We start from the raw sequence: 17,586 nt of genomic DNA on the forward strand, positions 1-17,586 counted from the left end.
TTTAATTGAAGTATTTTTTAATTTTTTAGGTGTATTTTTTAATTTTTTATGTTCAAATAATTTTTTTTTTTTAAACCGGTCTTCAAAATTTAAAATTTAAAATTATGCGATTCGCCGGAAAACCGATCGGAACCGTCGGTTTTATAACCGGATCGGAACCGGAACCGGAACCGGAACCGGACGGTTCCAAACCGGAACCGGAACCGGACCTTTTCGGTTCGGTTCCGGTTCCAGTTTTTCCGGAACCGGAACCGCCGGTTCCGGAACCGTGGCCAAGCCTACATATATAGCTGTGTGTATGCGCTCCTTTTGAGTAAATAAAAAAGAGTCACAAACTTTTCAATACAAAGACTAAAAACGAATTTTCTTACTTAAATTTAATGGTAAATATAAGATTGTTTTGAAGAATATGGTAGAATTCAAATTTCATCACCATAAAAATTTCACTTTCCAGTGTTATGAGCAACATAGGCTCTTTTTAATCATTAAGCCAAAAAATGGATGATTAAGATTATATGAGCAACAAATGATTTTTCATTATAAAATTGAAAATTGATTTATAGTACTATCATGCAGAATTAATAAATTCTATATTGATATTGAACTGTTTTATTGTATATATATACATGTTACAACATGCTATTTTTTTTTTTTTTTTATTTTGAAAATCACGTGTATACATTATTTCGGTAAAACGTTAATTGAAAATGACTTAATATTTTCACCCATATATTGAGATTATTGTTACCCATATATTAAAATTTTGTCCTCAGATTTAATTCCGAATTATTATTATCACCATTATGGTGATTTTATCTAGTGTCTTTTATTATTTGGATAATTATACAAAAAGAAGTGTAGATCTCCTCTCCAATAAAAGGAAGAAATTTGAAGGTAATCAGATTGGACTTGTAGAAAAACCATAGCGCCAAACAGTGGCCATGAATAGCCACCAAGTGGAGCAAGCGATCGCCTATGACACAAATTTAGAACTTATGTAACTCGATCAGATACTTCAAATCAAGATTATATTTTTTTATTCTTTATATAAGTGGTTTATTATTAGGCTTCCTATACAAAAATATAGAAACATATTAATCTATACCCTATATTTGTATACAATTTCTAGTTAATGAAATTCTAATTTGACTTTTCTAAAAAAATTGACTTAATATTTCAAAAGTTATAAACACTAGATATAATTATTATGGGCACAAATAATATAAGATTTCAGCTAGTAAACTTGTAAAGATATATTAAGTTCAAACATCTAAAAAAAACGATAGCAATTCTAAATGTATTTTGTAGGATTGAATTGGACCAAGGTTCGACTGATGCAGTTGTTATGCTTTGACTGGATTTGGCAATAGCTTTTAAGTAGTTTCTTAGTGAAAAGGCTAAACACTATTTTTTATAGTGTTCGGTAACATAATGTTTGAACTAACTTTAGGGATTAACGTAGTATTTTGTGAAAAATTGTGCTAAAATTCGAAGCCTAATTATATAGAAATTGATCCAAATCAAATTGAATCAGTCTGGTTCAGTTTGGATTTCGTTATTGCTAACTAAATTAGTTATTTTAAATTTAAAATAAATTTGATTCGTTATATATAATAACTAAAATTAAACTGCAAATTAAATGATTTTTTTTATCTAACCTGATCATTAATCAAATTTCTAAAATAATTATTTGAAATCGATTGAAATGAATCAATTTAATTTGATTTATGGTTGGTAACAAAGTATTGCTGATCCCTATCTGGAACTAAATACCAATTCTAACTTAAAAAAGAAAGAAGAGAAGAAAAAAAGAAAAGGAGGAAAGGGCTAAATGTCACAAAGGATGGCCAGCATGAAGGCATGTGCAATTGCAGAAAGTAGACACCTAGATGTTGACTAAATATGAAAGTAACTACAACAAGATAAAGTTCAGTGAAAGATGCTACTTGAATGGTGTTAATTTAGTTCATTTTGCTTCAAAGATAAGCAGAACTATCTTGGAACCAACTTTTTTCTTTCATAATGACTCAAGATCACCCAATTTAGATCTTCAACTCCCACAAAAATTACTCGCTCCTCCTCCTTATTCTTGCATCCAAGATGATAGAGCTCTGGCCTAAAGAGATCCCGTTGGCTATGGTGAATCCTCAATATCTAGTGGTTTTTACGAATGACATGAAATTGATGGATCCTTGAGAATCCATTGTTATTTTGGCTTTCTTCTTTGGAATGGATGACATTGGGAATTCTATTCACTATCTTCAAAGAAGTGGATAAGAGCTGGGAGCTGTTCTGCAATGACAGAACTTTTTTGTTTTCTTTCGTTTATAACATTTTAATGTGAGTTTTATCAGATTCTTAATTTGTACAAACTAAAAGTAACATCTTGTATTCATTACAAACAAGTTTTATGCTTTCCTTCAAAAAATGTCTATGTAACTTTGTTCTTTGCTAAATCCATTGCACTCTATTTTTCTGACATTCATATTGGCTATTGTGTTTTTTTGCAGCTCATAGTGTACAGGGGTGGCCACATCACGGTTTTCGGAACAGGAACTACTGGTTTGGAACTGGTGAGAATCAAAATCGGTCCAAATCAAAACCTAAACTGATGCCCTGCGGTCCGATATTGGTTCCACCATTTTTGGAACTGTGAACTGGTGGTTCGTCCGGAACCAACGGTTTTTCCAGCCAGTTGAAACCAGCAACTTCTTTTTTAATTTTCAAATAGTTTTATGAAATCCCCAAATTACCCCTCTTAATAACTATAAACAACTACATACGGCTAGTTTTAAGGGTATGGAAAAATGATTTTTTGGAGTTTGGTGATAGTTTTGCAGATAATAATTCTCTAATTCTAGATTGATGAAGTCTTCACGCTAGTATATTTTCAACCCTTTCACTAATTGCAAAATAGCTCTAGTCTCGATTGTTGCGGTTGAACAAGCTTTTAGTCAAGGACGAAACATACTTGATAGAACATGATCTAGTATGACACCCGATTTACTAAAAGCACAATCATGTGTGGATAATTGGAGTAAGGCCGAACTGAAAGCACAAAAGAATATCAAAGAAAATGAAGATTTATATGATCTTTACGATGGGTCCTCAACAGTAACATCAACCGGTGGAAATAGCAACTAAATAAGGTAAAAGAAGTGAAATTGGTATAAGGTAAGTAGGAATTACGTGGGCTTTAATTCCTCAAAACCCCAAGAAGATACGTAGGAAGCTTAATTTTTGAAAGAAAAATTAAGTTCAAGCCTTTTTTTTTTTTTTTTTAAATAAGTTCAAAATTTTTAATTTTTTTAAGGATATTTATTTTTTTTAGAAATTATTTCAAAGATTTTTAAATTTTAAATTTTCAAGAAAAAATGTTTTCTAATTTTTTATTTTATAATTATGCGATTTATCGGAAAATCAATAAGAGAAACGGTTGGAACCGTCGGTTTTGGGATCATTAAGGAACCATAACCGAAATCATCAATTTCCGGTTCGGTTCTGGAATCGAAAGTGGTGGTTCCGGAACCGTGGCTACCCCTAAGAATATCTATTTAGATTTATATTTAGCCGACAATTTTTTGTGTAACGTATATTGTTAGCGTTTGTAGGTATTTAGTGTTTTTAGCTATTTGGTGATTCAATATAAATGTTTAGAGATATTTAGTGGTTTAGCATTTTATATTAATGATTATTTTTAGAGTTTGAAAGAGTCGGACATCACCATCTAGTATTAGGACCTATTTCGTTTCGCGGTTCATACCAACTGATAGCGATTGCTGATAACTAGTAGCTGATGACTGATAGCCGTAACTAATTATTATTTGTGTTTAGTAAAATTTTAGTAGTGGTTGCATTTAAAATATAAAATGACTATTAAATGCATAATTATTTTTATATATTATAATGTATCACGTTTATATATCTTTTTAATTTAAGGTTAATATATTATTTTTTATTTTAATGTAGTGCATAAATAAAAATATTAATTAAATTTTTAAAATAATATATAAGAAAAAATTTCAAATAATTATAAACAAAATTATCTTAAAAAATATTAATTTGGAAAAAGAATAATTTTTTTTTGTGAGGTTAATGAAGCCCAAAATATTATAAATATGAATCAACTTTGAAAAAACTGATTCGAAAAAACTTCCAGAGATAACTATTGATTAAAAATGTTTACCAAATACCTATAACTTAGCTATTGGGTACAAAATAGATATAAATTATATGAATCAGCTAAATCAAACCTTTAATCAATAATATAATATAAATATAGTTGAATGTATTTTTTGGTTTAAATTAAGTTATATATATTCATTTTGGTATACTAAATGTTCGACATTCTATTAAAGTTTAACCTTATCTCGTAAATCACATCTAGCTAAATATGCACTTAATTAATTCAATTTAATATAGAACTATGACGTGTAAGTCTAAGCATGGTCATGTACTATCTTTCTTCTCATTCTTACCCTCATTTGATAAACATTGTGCACTTTTGAACAACAAGAGAAAAAGTTTAAACTGATCATTTATTCCATGAACAAGAATTAAACAACCGCATGCAGAGAAGAGCTAAATATTAAGTTGAAATCATTCCTTAATTTTCTAACTTATTGAATCAAATATGCCGCAAGCTACTCATAAGTGACTGGTATCCTCTGTAAACCCGGGCCTTCAACCATATCCTCCCATAGCAAATCGGAGAGCGCAATTGTCAATTCTCCCACCTGACCTGCAACCAAGAATTATAAGAAACAAAAAATATATTGTAAGAATTAATATCTTCTCCACTGGAACATCCAAATCAAATTTGAATAACACAGTCATTACCATCTCCAATAGATTGCTCATCCCATGTAACAATTGGCAACAAAGGAAGTGTGCTTCCAACATACATCATTTCAGCTGCTTTCTTAGCCTCATCAACAGTAATATTATCAGTTTTAACACCTTTTAATCGTCCTTGCTCGACTAATTTATTTGCCAATTGAAGAAGCCTTAATGCGGTGCAACCACTAAGGATTTTATCAAAGGCAGGCAAGATAAGCTCCTTATCTTGGGTTATAAAAGCTACATTCACATTTGGACCTTCAGCGATATAGCCTTTATCATCAACCCAGATAGAAGAAGATGCTCCCTTCTCTTCAGCTTCCATTACAGAGAGGACATTTGGGAGATAGTTCACATTTTTCATTGTTGCAAACTCGGGTGACTTCATGGGAACAGTAGATGTTATCACTTTAACACCTTCTTTGCGCTGGGAAAAGTCATCATCGATGACTACAGCATAGAAAGCAGAAGTCGGGAGTCCTGCAGGTGACAATGAGAAGTTTCCAGGGCCTGCACTTAGCCAGAATCTTAAAGTTCCTTTCTTGCATTTTGAGGCTGCTGTCATTTGAATAAGAATGCTTCGAAGAGCTGAGCGAGGGAAAGGAGAGGTTATCTTTGCTCTTGATGCTGATCGAAGAAAGCGATCCAAATGGACATCCAGTTCATATAGATATCTGCATTAATCATATTGTTCAAAAATTGTAAAAAAGCTTAGAAGGGTTACAATTTATAAGACTTCTAAAAACAGACATTTATGCATACCCATCAAAGATGATAGATGTATCGAAGACACCATGCCCTCTATGAACCATGTGATCATCTATTGGAATTACCATCATTGCTGGATCCAGAATGATTCCACCATACACACTTGAATACATTGCTGGGTACGGTTGCTTTTTCACTGAACTCCATTTCTCATGAAGCCTTTCAAGCAACTGATTAAATAATCAACAATAAAATGGAAAAGAGAGTGAGTGAAATTTTAAAGAAGACTTGGTTGACATTAAATGATCACTATAGAATTAGCATAACTATAGATTGTTAAAAGTGAATCCTATATTGATCATTAACAATTTAATGAAGAAGATTGATAACTGCAGATTTTGCAATTAGAGATCACTATAGAATAAGTAGTCTTTCAAAAGCAATGATGAAAAAAGGTTCTGTTACCCTTTTTGCGTAAGGAAAAAAGGTCTCTGGTAATTGAAACTCAAAAAACCCTTGAGAATTGAGGTAATGATGAACATTCTCATGAGCTCATAATATTGACATCCTTGAAGGACATCAGCACAGCCTTTTTCTTAACGAATGAATTCAATCACATTCTGTATTATTTTGAAGCCCAACCTCATATAAGGAGAAAATTGCAAACTGGTGATTTATTTTTTTCAGTATAAGGGAGAGAGAGATTGCCCTTTCAGAAATTCAATCCCTTCATCCACTCATAAAGTATCTTGCTTTTTACCAGTAGGCTAAAACAGCCATCAAAAGGGCAGTCTAGCAAACATACAGGGATAGAAAGTTCAGCATATATATATTTTGGATCTCATTTTCTCATCATTCCTTTTCGGTTTGCAAAAGATTGGATTTATCTGCAGTTAGGCATTACTATAACCCAGCAATCTTATTTGGTTATCAACAGTTTCACTGAAGTAACTTAATAAAAAAGTTTGCTGCTTGCATATGAAACTGCCGAACCCAAATTATTCCCTACTGCCTATTTGTATCATAGGCCGGCTTTTACATATCGTACTAAGTTAACCTTTCCCGATGAAAGGCAAGCCATTTACTTCGGAATTAGACAATTTGCAGAGGAGGAAAATACCTCCTTTGTAATCATTCAATAAGGTACGGAGCATACCCACTTACTAACTGAACCAACTTATCTACCAACTAAGCCAACGCGGGTGTTACTGCCTATTTTTTCTAGTCACATACAACTGCCAACAGAACAAGATAGACACAGAGGCAGAATTATTGTCCTAAAAACCCAGGACCACTTTCTGGAAGATTCTCAAATTCTCAAGTAAAAACCAGCTATTGCAAATATCTATAACCCATCAATCAGTTATCAAAATAGACCTTGAAGTTGAACACACGTTAATTTGCATAGAAAACCATGATCAAGCATTAAATTAGCATAAAAAATCATGATCAAGCACTAAAAGATTAAAAAATATAGGGTATAGAGTTTTCAACCTCTGAAGATGAAGAGAACACATGAACCTTAAAGTCACTGCCATCATTTTCAACCTCCAATGCAGCCTTCTCATCTTCAAAATATAAATCATCAAATTATGCAAAAATTCATCAAAAAGGACACAAATTAGGAAAGACCCGAATATTATTACTAAACAAAAAAAAGAAAGAGAAATAATCTTACCTGATTTTTGGTGCTCCATGGATGATAACCAAAAGGAGACAGTGAAAAGAACTATGGAATTCAAGATAATTAATGAATAGAATGAATTAAGCCCGGGTCACAGGTGATACCGATATATGGAAGTTGCTATAAATAATGTCTGTGTTTATAGTGGAATCAATTTCTGTTAACTCGTAGCAGCTTGTCTTGCTGTTTTTGGTTCAAGGTGGAAGACAATGCGTAAGTCAAGCAGGAATGTTATTTTATTTGGCTAAAGTTTCAAATTGGCTCTTAAACTTCTTCATTTATTTCAATAGACCTCAAAGTTTTTCTTTTTGTCAACTTGATCCTTAAACTTTTAAGTTTGGGCCAATTAAATCTAAATTTCTCTCACAAAATTGCATATCCACTTTTTTATTTAAAAAATAAATTATAAGGTAATACAAAAAATAAATAGAAATAGAGAAAATGAGAGGCAATTATTATGTTCAATTGGGATAATTTATGTATATTTGTCTTTCGATTTGAATTGTGGAATCATTTGGATTCAATTGGGTTAATATTAAGAATTTGATTGTTTTGGCACAAAAAAAAAAAAGATTACATCTAATTAAATTAATTAAAAAAATTTAATAATATTCTTAAATTATTATAGGGAATAATCTTGTATGGTTTTATGTGTTGGATTTTTGTTACCAGCCATGGCTTATGCCATGTCAGCATATGACCCTTTTGAATGTCTGCACCTTGGATAATTTTAACAAAATGGTATATAGACCAAATTCATTTATATAAAAGAATATTTTATGATTGGATTAAAAAATAAATTATTTATACTCATATCAGAAGAGATGTAAATAATATGCTATTTTTTTCCCTAAAAGATTGCGAAATATATATTTATTAAATAAATTATAATAAATAATTCTATTGATTTTCGTTAAAAAAACTTTTATAAAATAAACAATATATGTTTCCGTTAAATTTTAAATGGTATTTTTAACGAATTCTTAAAATTTTTTAAGTTTAAAAAATTTATTCATTATAAAGTGAAAAATAAAATATATGAATGAGAAAAAAATAAACCTATTCATTTCAAATTCACAAAATAATAGTCCATCAGGCGGTGGTCTAGTTGATATTCGCATTTATGTGAAGAGTAAGAATATCATTTATGTGAAGAGTGAAAGGTCTCGAGTTTGAGTTCTCTCGAGCACAGTTGTTTTCACTAATTTGGTGAGTCAACGAGAGTTCCAAAGAATTAAAAAAGTCACAAAATAATGATAAAAATTGCACTTTTTTTTTGTTTGTGTGTGAAACAAGATGTACATAATTAATATACATAAACATTTTATTCTCATAGGTTTCTACACATCTATCTTATACAGCCTTTGAAGTTTAATTTTATGTTTAAAAATTGCCAATATGAATCCATCAGTAAAATGATTAGTAGCTGTCCTTCCCTCTTCTCTGGCTGAATTTGATGATGAGTTATTTAGTATATGTATCTGGTGTGCCTTTGACAGAAAGATTTTAGTCTCCCTAGAGCTTCTTCAAGAGATTTCGGATCGACAGCGAAAGTTATTCGGAGCCAATTTTTTAGCCCCACTGCTGTTCCTGCAAAAGAAATACAATTCCTCCCGAGTAAGCAGTGACAGGTTTGAGCTTCTTGTTAGCCTCTAAAAGCTGGAAAATCAAATTTTAATCAATCTTATGCTTCTTTATGAGTTGGTTATTCTTGGAGAATGCTTGACATATGAAAATGTTGACTAAAGGTCATTAAGTTTTGTTCTTTACTATGAATTTTACAAGTTCATTATAAAAATTTCAAAATAGTTAAACAACGTTCTGGAACTGTTTTTTTAAGAAAACCAATACAGTCTCAATGTCAAACAGACTCTAAATGGTTCTTAGGCTTGGAATCTTGGATTACAAAGTAGAACCAAGAGTTTTGGATATTGATTTTTCGTACCTGGAAGAATGATAACAGATTCCTCTTTGGCCAATTTGAAGCAGAAATCTATATCATCGGAAATATCATCCAATAGTGAAAGATTCAATTTCATCTGCATTACATTCAAAGTTCAGTAAGCATGAAAAATTGGAATCCCTTCTCTTTAAATGTAAAGAGAACTTAAAAACTTCTGCATTTTCCTCACCATGACAGCCATAGATCCCTGTGGCTTGTGCGTGCAAGTGATGCAAGGGATCTCTTTTATCCGGTCACAACAAATCTCTGAGACCTGCTTCAGTATATTGATGGTCTTCTTGAAAAAAACTTCATCAGTTTGCTCAAGAATGGACGGTACCGCTGCCTGACCGATCCGAATGAATATCAACAGAAGATCAGAAAATTAAAGAATAAGAGAAGTTCACACGTTAACTGACATTGTCAAGGTCAAGCAAGAATTAGAATATTTAACTGGAGCTTGGCATGTCCATTCATTATTTCATTGCCATAGATGATCAAGAAAGTAGCGGAATGCCGGCCTACCTCTATTCTTTCAGTTGCATATATCTTAATACTCTAGCTAGAAACTACAACTGTTACCTGCTCTGATTGTATTTCATAAAATGTATCTAGAAACTCTTAGCATCTTTACATCAGAGCTTTGGAAAATACACAGCATAAACAGCAGGAGCCGAAATAAGTGTAAACTGACAGTAAACAGAAAATAAGCATACAAATATAAATATGCAAACCTGGATGAAAGTTGCAGGTCCTCCCAAAATGTCAAAGTACTTCTTAATACGCTCAACAACCTGAGTAGAAGAAAAGGTAGTGCAGATAATAAGTTGATTTCGTATCATAGTCCATGTTCAACACTTTTGGAAATACAGGAGCATTGTTTAATGCTACAAGAGGGAAATTAATCATATCCAGAAAGTTAACAGAAAAAAGAGGACTCCATAAGGATTGTACAATGAACCATTTTTGAATTAGCATTCCAAATGTCTAATTAAGAATTGGATCTGCCAAATTCAAGCTCGGAATGTGTATGTAGTTGTAGAACAAATTCAAGTCAAAATTTGATGTTAGGTTCTGTCTTTTACAGAGACATGTATGTTTATAGATAGCCCTACTGAAAAGATGCTTATCAGTAGACACAAATAGCAGGGATAAGAGAGTAAACCTTGGGTTTTCTAAACATGCCAGATGGGTCAGTCGTAACAAACCAACCAAGTCGCCATCCAGGCACTATCCACCTCTTTGATAGAGAACCAAGAGTAAGAACAGGAACAATGGACCCAAAAACTCCCATCGGCACAAATGGATTATCCCCAAAAGCAAGATGTCCATAAACTTCATCAGCAATCACAAGAATGTTAAGCTTTTCTGCAGTCTCTGCAATCTAAATCCAATAAGCAACTAAATAAGCCTCTTTACTGAATAAGTGTTTACTTGTCACTTGAATCCAAATCACCAACCTCTTTCAAATGTTGATAAGAATATACATTTCCGCAAGGATTCCCAGGGTTTATGATAACCAGTGCAACAGTATTCTGATCTGTAAGTGCTTCAACTGCACCAAGATCAACCTCCCAGCCTTTCTCTGGGAGAAGATCAAAGTGCCTAACTTCAAGTCCCCTAAATGCTGCACAAAGTTCATAAATAGGAAAGCATGGTCTTGGAAGCAGAATATTCGCACCCGGTCGAGCAAGCATTGCCAAAGCAACATCAATGGCTTGTGTGCAACCAGATGTGATAAAAACATCATCAGATGACAACTTGTAGGGGAGATCTCGAGAAAGGTAATCAGCAATTGCCCTATACAAAAGAAAACATAAGTTAAATGAAAAAAAGAGTCATATGAACCGTATTATTCAAAGATGTCCCTAGCATTACAACGGGGCTGCTCATAAGTTTGGCTCAAATTGGTTCTAGAAAAATATGGCTGGAGCCAATTCTTGTACAAGACAAATTGCATTTTCAGTAACCTGTCACTTTCTTTCTTTTGGCTCAAAAAGCAACAGAAAAAGTTTCCAGCGTACTTTTAGATGCTTCCTGTTGCAACTCTAGAAAGAAGATACCAAAGGCAAAAGGCCAATAGTAAAATAGATTATTTGTTTTAGAATTCTTTTTTCAGAATTCTTTTTACTTAGCATCTAAGCTAGAAAAATTTTACAGAGAAAATATAATGAACATTACATATATTTGGAAAGAAATACGTTGAAGATTTTGAGCTTGTTATTTCTCAAATAATTCAACTACAACTCCAGAGGAGGGATAACAATTATAGTTAAAAGAAAATGACAAAATGTAAAAATGCTCAAGAATTAATTTCAACACAGAAATTATAAGAAATTGGCTAAGATAATTAAGAAACCAAACCTAAATAGTAATTCTGGATAGTTTTAACTGCACTTACAATTTAAGAATCCAGCTAAAAATTAAACAAACCCAGATCATTACTCATCCATTCCTGTTACTTGCAACCATAAGAACTGAGAAATTCAGTAACTGTGAATATAAGTAAGGCAGGAAAGAACAGGAAAGAGGACCAGCTGCAATAAATTATTTGTGAAAAAAACAAAAATTATAAGCTGCAATTGAACACTTTAACTATCCAATTTAAGTTCCATTTCATTTGAAGACAACTATCAAATCTAGACCCAGTAACCCGAATGCTACAAGAATTAAAATCAAATTGAACAAAAACTTAAAAAATAAAGAAATTCACAAATTGTTAAAACAAACTGATATATTTTAATTCCTAATATAGTAACAATTACCTTCTAGTTTGAGGAAGACCAACGGTAGGGGCATAACCATTGAACTTGTCAGACTGAAGAGCATCAACAACAGCTTCTTGAGCAATAGGTGTAGTGTGAAAGCAAGAATAAGCAGAAGGGTCACCCATACCTAAAGAAATCACACTTCTTTTATCTTTTTCATCAATATTTTCCATCAATAAACTTAAAATGCCTTTAATTGTTATATTTTTGGGTGTTTCCATGTCATGATTGTTGCTGGTTACATTCTCCTTAACTTTCTCCATGTGGGTTTCTTCTTCTTCTTCTTCTTTAGTTTCTTGTTAAACTGGGTTTTGGGTTTGGATTCTTGTCTTTTTGAATCTTAAAAGTTGGGACTTTTGGAAGAGGCTGTACAAGTATGACACAGAGAAAAAATGGGAAAAAATTGGTGGATTGAAGTCAGTGCATGTGCAAGGCCACACGTTGAAGTCTCCTCTGCAATCTCTGCATGAAAACAAATTTGGGTTGCTTGGACAGGGTTTTATTATCATTTCAAAAGTACAACAATACGAGTAATATTGATTCTTTTTTTTTTTTTTCCTTTTTTTAACATTTTCCTATTCATACTTTCGAATTAACTTGTTTTTTCTCCAATGATTTTAAGAATACACTCACTCATATCCGAATGATGCACTAAAAAAACAATAATTTGTTATAAAAGTGTGCTTCTTTCCTTCTCTTTTTTTGTCTTTTTATTCCCCCACAGAAAAAGTAGTTATGTGATATGTAAAATTCATATCTATACTCCAGGCAGGATCACGGTTTTATTACGATTGATTTCAATTTTAAAATTACCAATTCTGATTATAAAATGATGAAATGAACCATTTTTTAGTGGTTTTTAAAATGATTTTGAGATCGATGATTTTGGTTTTGTTTCAATGTGAACCAAAATTAGATAATAGATTTTAAAGTTTTTACTATTACTATTAAATAGTAATAGTTTGAATAAATAATAATAATTACTATTACTATTAAAAAAATAAACCAATTTAATAAAAATTATTAAAAATTACTTAAAAAATTATATTAAAATAAAAAAATAATTTGAGAGTTTTTTTGAAAACATATTTTTCACTGTTTCAAATCGGAACCACCAATTTCGATTTCAAAAAATAAAGAATTGAAATTGAACTTTAAATACACAATTTTGATTATAGTTTAAAATCAAAATCATTAATCACGGTTTAGTACCGATTTTAACCGATTTGATTTCAATTTAGTTCCAATTTAAAACTGAACCGTAATCATTCCTGTCTAAATCTAGCTTCTTCTTCTTTTTTTCCCTTTGGCTGAGTTATAAGTACAACAATAAAAAGTTATTTGCCTAACAGGAAAGAGAAATTAAAATTAAAAAAATAATTTTTATTTGCATTAAAAGCGAAAAATAATTTTATTTTGATAAAAGTGATATAATTACAAACAAATTTTTATATTTTTTTGAAGGTAACAAATTTTTTAAATTAGAATTTTTAAATGATATATAACTGCAAAACATTTAAAATTTATAATAAACAACTCCATTAAGCAAAAAATTAATGCATAATACAAAAATAGCATAAATATGCAATAAAGTATCTAATACTTTTTTTTTGAGCTTACATTCTTTGTCAAAAAAAAAAAAAAAAATCTTACATTCTGTAAAATGATAAAATGATATTGAAACACAAATCTAATAATAATAATAATAATAATAATAATAATAATAATAATAATGAATAATCTAAAAATTCCTAAAATATGAAATCATTCAGTTGTGCTTTTGCACACGACTACTTGATCGATACTAACAATAATAGTAACAGAAACAGCAGCTTTCATTGAACTTTGTAACGATACGACACAAATCTTAGACACGTCAGACATGCATGTTCGGGACAAAGACTTCTGTATTCAAACTTGGCCATCGTTGTTATTATTATTATTATTATTATTATAACCACAAGCTTTAATCCATGGACCCCAAAAATGTAAAGATCTTTTACGATTTCATCAAAATACTCAGTTTAATTATGTATTAATCATAATCATTCTTATTTATAAGACAATTGAGTTTATTTAGGTCAAAATATTTTAATAGGGTCAATTAAATATTTTGGTGGGTCAATTTAAAAAAAAATAGAATTTTAAAAATTATTTTTAAATTTTCTTTAATTCAATAGGTCAACTGACCCCATTCATTAAGAGGCAGTTGGACCTCCGTACACTTGCATACGCTCTTAAACTGCAAATCAAGTATATTCCAAAAGAGCAAAAAGAAATCAAGTGGTCTTATAAATAATTGCATGTATTATACTAAAATAAAGTAAATAATTTATAGCAAATAAAGTTTAATTGATCTTTCATATTCTATCTTGAATTCACTCATTTTCATCAAAAAAATTATTATCAATTATTGAATAATACTGAAAATGAAAAATCTTTTATTGTGTAATTCATAATGTTAGTTCGAGTATTAAAATATATATGCCGAAAAATTATTTTATTCATTGGTACAACAAGAATTATTACAACAACTGAACATGATATAAAATTAAAACTTAAACCCACTAATCAATTATTTTAATTTATAGAATATCTAAATGATGTTCTTTTAGGTGAAATGATAAAAGTAAAAATATAAATTTTGACACTTTTATAATTTCGATTAATTTTTTTATTTTACCAATAAATGTTTTGAAGTTTGTTTTTAATAGTAATTGTGCTTTTGTAAAATTATTACTCCCTATATTTTCAATACTTGTCACAGTATATTTAAGAAATATAAATTATTCATTTTATTTGTATGCTTTGTATATGACCAACAGTGATTAATACAAATTTAAAATTGGCGTTTAGATATTATAAATTAAAGGTAATATAGTTAATTCACTCAATAATTTATTATAAATAATTTTTTAAAAAGATATAAATACCTTAATATAATAAGTATTTAAAAACAAGTCGGAGTATCTAAATTCAACGGATAGGAGCCATATAGCAACTAAAATTAATGTATGTTTTTGGAACAAATGAATTTCGTAAAATTTTGTGAAATTCAATTGAAAATTCAAAATGTTGTGTTTGGAATAAAAAAAATGCAGATTTGAATTCTACAAATTGAATTTTATGGAACTAGCCATATCTAATTCAAATTCTACTAAAATTGATGGAATATGAAAATGGATTTCATAAAACTGACCATTAAAATGTTTATTGGTAAAATTACCCTCCACTATAAATTCAACTATTTTTACTTTTTTTTTCCCTTTTATTTATTTTCTTTGAAAATTTTCAAACTATAACAATATTTTTTTAATTCTATAACAACGCTAGTTTATATTTTTATTTTTTTTTTTAGAAAATTTCAAAACGTTTTTTTTTTTAAATGTAGTAATAACAATAGTTATTATTACCATGAAACTATAAAAACTGAGCATCAACCATTGTTTTCAAATACAATTAAAAATAATAGTAACATTTTTAATATTTTTTTTAGTTCCAAAATTAATTACTTAAATCAATAAAATTTTTTACATCAATTAAAAATAATTATTATGATGAATGTTACTATTTATATAATTAATTAATTAGCGTGAAATATTAGTTTACTTATTTATATAAAATTTATTATTTATCTTTTAATAAAAAAATGACAAGTTATTATATTGTACAAAATAAATATAATTAGTGTTTGTTATTTATTTTTATTAAATTATTATATCAAGGTATAAGAAACAAAGACAAATGAATTTTCATTTAAGAATTTATTCCAAATATAATTTTATAGAATTCAATTGAATTACCTATTTTAAATTGTAGCACACCAAAAATAATAAATTTATTTTGAAATTGACTTCTTTATTTTAAAATTAAAAACACGTGGTCAATCCAGCTAATAATGAATTTTTTTTTTTTTTTTTTTTTTTGAATTGTCGATAAAGTGCCGTGTGTCAAATGTGGCTTACACTATAATACTTACATCAACTGAATTTGGACAATAGTCATATAAAGATTGACATGTCAATTAATAAAATTCTGGGAAATTAGAAATAAATATGCACCACACGTTTCTTCCTTCACATTTATTGTACACGTAACTTTATATTACTCTCAAAAATAATTTTGAATATGTTGGCTTCTTGTTTGTTAACATTCTGTCATAAAAAGAGATTGAATGGAGTTTTTGGAAGCATATTTTCAACCATTTATTTTCACAGAAATCTATGAAAATAATAATAATAAAAGATTGAACTCTCATATGATATTAATAATCCTAATAAATATTAAAATTTAAATGTCAAAATTAAAAGAATAATGAATATGACAGTATTACAAAATTTTTTGCACAAAATAAAATAAATAAATTTTTGCATGGTTTAACAAACCACGCACCTAAAGAATTTAGTCAATAAAAGTTATTTTATCCTTTTTTTACTCTTAACTCATTGAATATATTGATAAAAGTCTCTCATTTAAAGAAAAATCATGAAGATTATCATGCAAAAAATAATTATTTACATATCTAAATTTAGAAATTTTGTAAATATTTTTTAGAGCATTAAAAGAAGAAATAAAAAGAAAATAAAATGAAAAATGGAACGGAAGGAGTATTTAAGGAATAGTATTTGATGGGAGTTGGGCGGCCATCAGGCCCGTTTCACGATCCTCCAACTGGTTTGGACTTAACTTGGGAGGCAGCATCCAAACATTTTAGAGAAATTGTAGTAAATGCCAGATTTTTAAATTTTAATTTAAAAAATATGTTTTTAACTTGTTTTAGGTAATTATTTAAAAATTTAGAAAAAGAAAAAAAAAAAAGGTAGAGAAGCATCATGGTATCACAATTTGCAGATATTATTATTACATTGAAGTTTATGAAAAATTTATATAAAATAAAAAGAGGACATACCTTATAACCTGAATGAGGTAGCCTAACGAGAAAGAATATTTAAAATAAATATGGAGTTGAGTACCTTGTCAATTTGTAAAACTTAGATGATATGTGGAGCTCTCCTTTTCTTTCACCAAATCCAAAAGTTGCTTCTTAATACAATGCACTCAAGCAATCTTCTTTCTCTCCAATTTTTTTGGGTGTGCTTCTCGCTACATATGTGTATATATAGATATGAAATGGATTGAGTTGGATTTTTTAGGCCTATCAATTGGTTTCTCCTGTTCAATCTTTTTTGAGGATAAGTTTGATGATTCATCTTTTTATTATTATTATTAAATAATTATTTTTCTTTGATTTGCACAAATTAAAAGTGTATAAGAAAAAACTAATTAGGTGATGGTCTGATTGATTTTCTCACTTATGTGAGGAGTTGGCGGTCTTGAATTTTAATCTTCTCGACCATAATTATTTTTATCGAGTTGGTGAGTCAAAAACAGGGCTAAACCTATTGTGTAACCCATTATATTGCCTATAAATACCTCAAATGCAATTAAAAAAAAAAAAAAAAAAGTGCACACGAGAGAGAAAAAAGAAAAGAGAAGTGTGCAACTTTTGTACGTCTCCACTCTCCACGGCTCTCCAATTAGATTGAGATTAGGTTTCTTCCATTTCTAAGAAAAAAAAACGGGTAAATAAAAGATAAATTTTGCAGACCATTCAACGTCAAATATTTTGCTTTCACATAAAAAAT

The 17,586-nt window shown here is 29.6% G+C and overlaps 2 protein-coding genes across 3 annotated transcripts; both read right to left on the bottom strand.

Moving 5' to 3' along the window:
• Positions 1–4,502: 4,502 nt before the first annotated feature.
• Positions 4,503–7,450, bottom strand: LOC105637429 (D-amino-acid transaminase, chloroplastic). The gene is made up of 5 exons (XM_012220885.4): positions 7,226–7,450; positions 7,042–7,115; positions 5,602–5,777; positions 4,840–5,513; positions 4,503–4,741 (listed from the first exon to the last, which is right to left on the bottom strand). Exons 1-5 carry the CDS (start codon positions 7,242–7,244, stop codon positions 4,644–4,646), a joined length of 1,041 nt encoding a protein of 346 aa, XP_012076275.1. The 5' UTR covers positions 7,245–7,450; the 3' UTR covers positions 4,503–4,643.
• Positions 7,451–8,482: 1,032 nt separating this feature from the next.
• TAT7 (Tyrosine transaminase family protein) lies at positions 8,483–17,043 on the bottom strand. 2 transcript variants are annotated; one of them, XM_012220896.4, is made up of 8 exons: positions 16,915–17,043; positions 11,939–12,403; positions 10,634–10,973; positions 10,339–10,557; positions 9,908–9,967; positions 9,364–9,519; positions 9,177–9,270; positions 8,483–8,821 (listed from the first exon to the last, which is right to left on the bottom strand). In XM_012220896.4, exons 2-8 carry the CDS (start codon positions 12,202–12,204, stop codon positions 8,700–8,702), a joined length of 1,257 nt encoding a protein of 418 aa, XP_012076286.2. In that variant the 5' UTR covers positions 12,205–12,403; positions 16,915–17,043; the 3' UTR covers positions 8,483–8,699. The 2 variants fall into 2 exon arrangements, with proteins under 2 accessions (XP_012076286.2, XP_089580462.1); XM_089724336.1 differs by lacking the exon at positions 16,915–17,043 and having other exon boundaries at positions 11,939–12,489.
• Positions 17,044–17,586: the final 543 nt, after the last annotated feature.

The sequence above is a fragment of the Jatropha curcas genome, chromosome 7 (genome assembly GCF_041381405.1).
Source record: "Jatropha curcas cultivar XTBG-Jc1 chromosome 7, XTBG_Jcur_1.0, whole genome shotgun sequence".
Taxonomy (NCBI): domain Eukaryota; kingdom Viridiplantae; phylum Streptophyta; class Magnoliopsida; order Malpighiales; family Euphorbiaceae; genus Jatropha; species Jatropha curcas.